General features: G+C 39.7%; 1 protein-coding gene across 1 annotated transcript; it reads right to left on the bottom strand.

Annotated features, from left to right (window-relative positions):
• Window positions 1-1,966: 1,966 nt before the first annotated feature.
• On the bottom strand, window positions 1,967-7,157 carry LOC121950916 (kelch-like protein 40a). Its single transcript, XM_042497036.1, has 6 exons — window positions 5,679-7,157; window positions 5,400-5,560; window positions 4,737-4,844; window positions 3,778-3,963; window positions 3,387-3,536; window positions 1,967-2,459 (listed from the first exon to the last, which is right to left on the bottom strand). The coding sequence occupies exons 1-6, from the start codon at window positions 6,795-6,797 to the stop codon at window positions 2,348-2,350; spliced, it is 1,836 nt and encodes a 611-aa protein (XP_042352970.1). The 5' UTR covers window positions 6,798-7,157; the 3' UTR covers window positions 1,967-2,347.
• Between the last annotated feature and the right edge of the window lie 1,405 nt (window positions 7,158-8,562).

The following is an 8,562-nucleotide window of genomic DNA, read 5'->3' as shown; positions in this document are numbered from 1 at the left end:
AGGATCTTTGTGGCCGCTCTGTGAATCAAAGGGAAAAGGAGCTTTTGCCCAGCATTTTCCATCTGTTGTTAAGCAATAGATGGATAGAGCCAGAGACGAGCTGCGTCCTATAAGAAGCAAGATGTTTATTAAAAGGGTGTGTTACACAAGAGGACTCGGAGCACTTAACCTAATAGCTCATGTTGCTTAGGGGACCAGTGGTACCAACATTAATGACAGCATCAGGCTGTCATAAGCACTAGTCACACAGGAGTAATCTATAGCATAACCATCAGACTGGATGTTCCTATCCTGTCTATGACAGTTTTACACGGGGCACACACTCTGCTGAATTACTGCCGGATAACATTCCAGAGGAGACACTTAAGCTCCTGCTTGTGAAATTTATCTCATTACAAAGGCTTTTAGTTTTGTCTGAGTGCACAGTTGCTTCGTTCATTTTTACTGTTTCTGCAACTAATGGACCAGATGTATTCCATTATTAGTGCACCATACACAACATTGTGAATAAATTTGTGGCAACACTGATTAACTTCCATTAACTGGATTGCATGGATAATTCATTTTATTGCAAGTGTTAGCTTTCGGTCTTTTTTTTATTCTTATTGACTCTTCTTTTTTTCTATTTACAGATTAAATGAATATTATTATTGTTATGGTACCATACTGTTTTTTTAGCTATGCTAGCAGCATGGCAGTTGGCTGTTTGGCCCACCACTTTGGTTCAGCTGGAAAGATCAACAACTATAAAAATGGATTGTCATGATATTTTGTACAGATATTCATTGTCCCCAGAGGATGAATCTTGGTGACATTGATGATCCTCTGACTTTTTTTCTCGCACCAGCATCAGGTCAAAGTTTCCACTTACCTAGTAAAATATATCATCGTCTACAAGATGGATTTGGACAGATGTTAATTATTCTCATTATTCATCCTAATGACTTTGATGATCCCCTAACTTTTCCTCTAGTGCCATGATTAGGTTCACATTTGTGTTTTTGAGTGAAATGTCTCGGAAACTATTGGATGGATAATTTTTTAATTTAGTTTATGTTCCAAACCTCAATGAATTGTAAAATGATGCCTTAACTTTTAATTTAGAATTGTTATCAATACTTATGATAAGATTTATGGCTAGTGACTGGTAAACTGATGACATTTTCATCAGCTTCAGCTATACTTTGAGTATAGTACTAAATATTAGCATGCTAAAATGCCAAATTAAGATGTTGAACATGGTTATCCCTCTAAACACCTGCGTCTTAGCACTGTCATTGTGAACATGTTAGCATGCTGGCATTAAACTCAAAGTGCTGCCTCACACAGACGTGAGCTTACCTTTAGATTTTCAGTCTTATTTGATGTAAAAGGATTTGTCAAGTTCAGTAACACCATGCATGATAGTTGTAACTCGCTCTCTCTGTTTAATAATGTTGTTAACATAACCATCTCCTGTGCACACAAACAAGACATTTTCATACATTAATATGTACAGGCAGTGACAGTGTCACATTTCATGTGGGAGTTTGATGTTTACTTTAGTCCCCCTTCTTGTTGTAAAAGTATGTGTAAAATTGAACTGAAACTAACTGAAAGTACCTCAGACTAATTGTCACACACACATTTATTATATACAATGTGAAACTGTAAACATAGCTAAAGAATTGGTTCATGATGTGTTTTGTGGCTTGTGATTTAATAGTGCTCAGGTGTCAACTGGAAATCGATGTTTACATTTAAACGTTCCTCACTCATGCTATGTGCATAATGTCACTTAGGTATCTCTTAATTGTTGCCATGTAAATTTTGTGTAAATGTAGCGTAGGCTACTGTACAGTATATGGAATCAGCTGTAAAGATGTTATTGAACAAACTGTCTGATGAAGATGAATTAAACCATTTGCACTGTGGACCGCCCCTCTGTGTCTTTTCAACTAAAAGTAAGTTATGCCACTTACAGCAATACAATCAACCGTTATTTTTTTTTATTTCTGCTTTAAAAAAGCAAACAGGTATTCAAGAAACTTTATGAAATAATGTAACAAAAAAATAACCATGTAAAAATCAGCATTTTCCCTTTTATAAAATAAATGTAGTGTGATATTCTAACTCATGTCATTCATCTCTACCCTCACTTTGACTTAACATGTATCTGTCTCCCCCTGCTGTAAAACATAAGGTGAAACAATCTGATGCTTACCTCACAACACTTTTCATCTTCAGAGGCCAAATTAATTTCCTACCCTGAAACAATCTCTACCCTTGGACAATTTTGGACCATGTCCATAATGAGTACACTAATTTGCACCATTAACCTCAAGGCACCACCAGCAATTCAGTGCAGTTATAACTTGTTGAGGCGCAGAGTGTTGAGACGCACTGGAAGAATAGTGGATCCCTCTGCGTAGCTAATCTCTCGCAAAATCCCATTCCAGCACTTGTCCGACTCGTCATATCTGTGGGAAACATAAATATGTTAATGTTTAGTGCCCCGATACAAGACAGCACACACTAATAACATTACATTTCAATGCCCTTTATCATCCATAGAGAATTATTTAATATGAAGGGGACTTTTGAGTGACACTCTAATAATAATAGTATATAGACAGAAAATACATTTTTTGGAAGTTTTTTAATATCATTATTTTCTCTTTTAGACCCTCATGAACTCGTTTATGTATAGGGACACACAATGACCTCATTGTGTGTCCCTATACATAAACAACATTTTGTGGTGTGAGCCAACATGCCCAACACCAGGACCCTGAAAGTGGAATGCAGCTATTGTTATAAAATATTACAAGGTTTTGGTGTTACTCTATATTTTTCTAAATGTCAACATTGTTTCTACCAAAAATGTACTTTCCAAAAACACTCAGTTACTTCCCAAAACAGATGGGCACTGTAGTTTTAAGAAAGGATTACTTAAACAGGAGATAATAGTGTATTTTGGGGGTCTGTTTTCAGCTGTGGATTAATACACATTTGGTGCTGAATGAAGGAAAGGAGCTTCTTCTTTGGAGCTCTATGGTACAGAAGAATAAGCTATATAAAGCTTTTGGCCAACTTTGGTAATATTTGTTAGTATTAATTAACTGTGGGTTTTGGTTTTTGATATGATTTTTAAACAATTACAAAAACATAAAGCATCACCAGACTTATCTTGGAAGGTTATTCATTAAGCCAGTGCTTTTTTTGAGGGAAAACTCTACAAGATGACTATTTTATCTTGTTCATTTAAAAAACGTGTAATTGGTCAAATCAAGGGGAACCTGGTAAGTTAAATTCTAGGAAGAAATCTCCCAGTAACACTTTTTTATTTCAGCAATTACATTCTAATCACTCGTAATGTGTATTGAGCAGGTAAAAAGGGCTCTCACCTCCAGATATCAGTCATCTCTGTTGGGACAGGCTCCTCACTGGTTTCACTGGGCATCATGGCAAAGCCCCCAATTGCGTACAGGAAACCTCCCATCGAAATCAGATTGAGAGAGCTGCGCTCCTGAGGGAACTCTGTGAACTCAGACCACCTAGAGCACAACATGACAATAACCCACACACATACACAAACGCACACACAAAATCAAGTGATGATGTTATATTAGTGTATGACACCCACAGCAGTGTTATTTTATGACCTACTGATCTGCTATTCATGCTTGATGAGTCATTTCACTACTATTGGCAGATGCTTCCCCTCATGACAATGAGATAAAGTGGGTCATAATAAAATAAAATAAAACAAAATAAAATAAAACAACTGTTTCTCACGTGTTGGTGGCAATGTCGTAGACTTCCACAGAGCTGGTGAGTCCTGTGTCTGTGACACCTGTCACCACAAAGATCTGGTCTTTGTGGACAGTGACACCAAACAGAGAACGGGCCGTCTTCAGAGGAGCCAAGTCCTTCCACTCAAACTTTGTGGGGTTGTAGACACACACTCTCCTCATACATTTCCTGCATGAAGCATTTAATACAATGTGTTACTGACTTTATACATAATCTTCAGTTTACTTGTCACAATGAGCACCACATAGCCTGTAAACATGTTCCATTTTTATTCTGTGGAAAAAGTACCCTGATAATGTTATCATTACTTTTTTGTTTTAGAGGGAAGTCTACATTACAGTGGACTTTAAAAGAAGCAAGCATTAGACAGCAGGGAGAATGTAGTGAAGGATGCTGTTGATTTGCATTATGTGAAGTTTAGAATTGAGCACTTTTTTTTAGCCCTTGACTCATACTAGAGATTAAAAGTCAGGATATCTTGGCCTTCAACTGTCTCAGTTTTGACCATTGTTTATTATAATCTGTCTATTGTGAATCACAATGCATTAACAAAATCTTGATCCATATTTGATCAGTGCTGCCTAGTTTGACCACAGTTTACAGTGACTGACATGATTGAGAGCCATGTGTGAAACTCTTTTCTTTGGCTCTGATTGCTTGTTTTTGTTCACATGCTGTGGGTTCTTACAAATGCCATGAGAAAAACTACGAGGACTATATCTTTAAATACTAACTGATTGGTTTAGTTCTTACATGTCAAACTCTGTGATATGCAAAGTGATAGGCCGACTGTTATAAAGCAATACAGAATAAATGATGATGCCAAAAGGTTTTGGTTTACACTGTGATGGCACTGTCAAAAACTGTACACATGTAACCTAGTTTTTGTTTATGGAGCCACAAATGATAAAATATCACTGAAGTTAAAGAGTGCCACATACTTGCTTTCAGACTTCCCTCCAATGACGTAGACAAGACCTTTGTGTGATACGGTTCCATGGCCATACACTGCATATGGCAGAGGGTCAGACTCTCCCCATTTGAAAGACCTGTGTATGAAACAAGGAAACATCATCATGAATTGACCCTATTGATGATAACAGTGAATCTGAACTCATGTGGGAATAATTCTGATTTTTTTAAAAAAAAAAAAACAACAAAAAAAACAAAGATGATGGAGATGAGCAGGGATTCAAAAAGTGACATTGCAGTCCAAAGAAAACCACAAATCTCCAGATTTGGTGATTTTTAAACTTTTTTGATAAACCATAAGGTTAAGTTAAAATTTGGAAAAAAATCTGCATCTTTCAGACATAATAAAACAGTGCATTAGCTGAAGAATGCATTGTGACAAAGCTAAAACAGGTACATGGTTTTCATGGAATGCTAATGAAATACTCCATTTAGATGGCATTTTTTATCAGTTATACCTATGGAAACATATATCATGTCTTCAATATGAGATTATAAGGGTGATGATTTTACTCTTTAATGCAGTGAATGAGAATTTTTGATTATTCGAAGTCCTAAACAGTGGCCTGATTAGTGATCAGTGGCATATATTCCCAGAGAAGTTCCATATTAAATTTGGTATCCTCACTTACTGTCTATCATAGATGATGACTGAGTCCAGGGCGTGCTCGCTGTCCTTCAGTTCCTTTCCTCCAACGACAAAGATGGAGTTTTCAGCTTCTGTCAGGCCAAACAGGCAACGAGGGTTGGGTTGTGAGGGCATCCCTAACCATTCTGAACTTACTGGGTCAAACTGGTGATGAAAACAAGATGTGAGGAATGAGAAGCACACAGAAGAGAAATCAGGGGGAAGTTAACATGTTTTTAAGGTAACAAAGAGCCACTGATGGTCTTCATTACTCACACACTACCTGCAGGAAGTAAGAGCTGAATGGTTCATCTTTGTCCTCCTCGTTATAAATGAGTCCTCCGACAACAAACACCTGGTTCTGGTCCGTCACCAGGCTGCAATGGTTCTTGGGAATTTCAGTAGACTCTGACGCCACAAAGCATTCATTTCCAACCGGGTCATAGGCTACAGTCCCTGTGTCACTGATCATAAGTATCAGGTCCAGCTCAAACATCCCAAAGCGAGGGTTGTTGTTGAGTATACCTGGCAAGTACCCTTCCTCCTCATCCTCCTCCTCACTTCCCTCTCCACCCTTTGCCCCATCAGTGCTGGGCTTCTTGGGCTTTGGCAGACGCCCTTTGTAAGCATCCTTGACTAGATCAAGATCCTTCTTGATCTCCTGGCTGAACCGCAGGTACTGATGACGCTCTACTTTCTCTTTGAAGTAATCCGGTGGTATGAGCCTGAAACGGACGCAGTGCAACAGCTCTGGCAGGTCTTTAAGGCGTTTTTTCTCATCATGTTTGATCCAGTCCATCAGGGATTCAAACACCAGCTCCTCCTGCCCGATGTTAAGCGCGTCTGAGGTGATGATGATGCCCAGCTCGCTTGGGCCAAGCTGCAGGAAGTCCTGGTCCCTGACAACAATTTGGTAGCGTTCACAGATAAAATCTCTAGCAGCCAGAACAAGCCTGGGACAATCCAGCAGCAGTCCCAGTCTGAAGATAGCCAAGCAGTTTCCCAGCACCAGCTTCTCTTGGAGGAAGGACACACATACAGAGAAGATGGAGGGGATCTGGTACATGTTAGCAACCATGAAGATATCCTGGACGTTCTGCTCTGTCAGATTAATGTCAGATGTGTATAAGTAGCGCAGGATCATCCCCATAACACCCGGTTCCACATCTTTTAGGACAATCTCACGCTTCTTGCTTTCCTCCAGGTCAGACAGGAACATGGCCTTGAAGAAGGGGCTGCTGGCTGCCAAAACCAAGCGGTGGCAGGGGAACTTCTTGTCCTGAATTTTAAGGACACAGTCCACGAACTTGTCATTCTCCAAGAGGTCACAAAGTCCGTCCTGAAGCAGAGTCTGTTGGTACATCCGAGGCTGCTGCACCGGGTCTATAGTCATGGCAGCCATTTTGTTCTGTCTCCTTGTCCTGGTTGGGTTTCGTGGGCACCCTACTCACTCCCCACGATGCAGCAGGACTGTCAGCATGCACAGGACTGCTCAGATTGCTGCGGTTAGTCTCCACGGGTTGGTTGGTTGGTGGCTGCAGCTGTCTGTGGCTGTCAGTCACTCTGTCAGGGGTATTTATAGACAGGACCCTCACAAAGCTAAGGAATCCATTTTGGTGAACAGGGAAGAGGACCTACCCACTCCTGCACCACACGGACCCCCACAAACAGCTGAATGACTAAGCACGGGGGTGACTGCTTGTTAAATCCAGCTGAACATGCCACCAGGCTGTCTGACTCACTATTTTCCCTTCGATATTTTAAAGACATGAGTCACTTCGTAAATGGCGTTTAAATTAAAAGAGTTCATCACTCAGATCAGTATGTGTGACACTGTATGCATTTCAATGATTCGTGTGCTAAGCTGTACAGTGCGTCATTGTATTTTTCTTAACTGAACATAACCGTTACTTCTGCATCTGTCATATACCCACTAAACTGAAGAAAACTCCATTGGTTAGATTACTTAAGAAATAAGCTCTAAAGTTTACTATTTTCAGTAGCTGAAGAAATTTTTAGATCTTCTACTTAAGTAAATGTAGCAAAGACAAGATTTTCAAATTCCCTCAATTGATCTTAATAGGTAAGTAATTATTTTTGGAAAAATGGGGTTAAAATGGGTTTATTGTAGAGTTTTTGCATGTGGATGAAGCAGGCAGACTGAAGTGAGGCTGAGGCTGGTGGTGAGAGGCTAAAGTAGAAACAGTTGAGGTGTGGCTGAAGCTGGAGCACCATGTGGCTTACAGCTTTGGTGTTTGTAGGCTGGGTGGTGTGTGTGGCTGAGGTGCTGGAATTCAGAGGAGAGAGGCACTGGAAATGGAGAAGACAGCAAATTGTCATGAACCACAAAATAACAACAAAAAAAAAAGACACTTGAGAATCACAATGGAAGGCTATTCACTGAAACCAACACTGGAGATGATACAACAGTACTACTATGAACAACCTGGCAGCATGGAGGGGAGAGACCAGGGTTTTTAAGCTGCAGTTGATGAGTGTGGAATGATCAGCAGGTGTGCATGCAGAGCTCCAGCACCAGGAAGCCACGCCCCGCCTCTGAAAGTACACAGAAACACAAAAGCAGAAAACACAGCAAAAAAATCCATGAAAAATATGAAAAAACACTAAATCCATACCACCACAGCCTCGCTCTGAAAACTTACGAGACGTCATGTCTCATTGAAGTCAATATATATAGAAAAAATGTGTCCAAATAAAAGCCATGAAACTGTTACATGTCGTGGTGACAATGAGTGTAAAATAAAGCAGGAGGTTTTTGAGGTGGGAAACTGGAAGTCGGAATTACAAAGGCCTGTTTTGCAATTTTTTTTTAAAAAAAAGGTGTGTATATGACTTGCGGAGGCCTAGATCAATGTGAATTTGGACCTAAGTTTAAACAGAGAATGACAAAACTATTATCAAAAATAGTATACAAAAGCAATATTGGGTCATATTGGACCATTTTTGCATGCACATTTGAAATTCCCCGACAATCCCATCAAATATCCAGACAAGCAAGGTGGCAGTATGCAATATCGGCTCATGAGTTGAAAATGACACCTGAGCAACATCAACAAGCTTCTGCAAAAAATCAGGTGCTTGCTTATCAGTAATGTCTACATAATTTTCATGAACAACAGGCACTTACCTCTTGTTACCACTTGGAG

The sequence above is a fragment of the Plectropomus leopardus genome, chromosome 12, assembly GCF_008729295.1.
Source record: "Plectropomus leopardus isolate mb chromosome 12, YSFRI_Pleo_2.0, whole genome shotgun sequence".
Lineage (NCBI taxonomy): Eukaryota > Metazoa > Chordata > Actinopteri > Perciformes > Serranidae > Plectropomus > Plectropomus leopardus.
Note: the sequence above shows the minus strand (reverse complement) of the source record. Positions and strands in the feature narration are given on the sequence as shown.

What these genes read in the sequence shown, in the direction of transcription:
- LOC121950916 (XM_042497036.1), bottom strand. Translation starts at nt 6,797, where the DNA reads ATGGCTGCCATGACTATAGACCCGGTGCAGCAGCCTCGGATGTACCAA. An exon ending in GGAGGGAAGTCTGAAAGCAA is followed by an intron (nt 3,964 to 4,736) that starts GTATGTGGCACT and finishes TGCTTCATGCAG; the next exon opens with GAAATGTATGAGGAGAGTGT. An exon ending in TACGACATTGCCACCAACAC is followed by an intron (nt 3,537 to 3,777) that starts GTGAGAAACAGT and finishes GTTGTGCTCTAG; the next exon opens with GTGGTCTGAGTTCACAGAGT.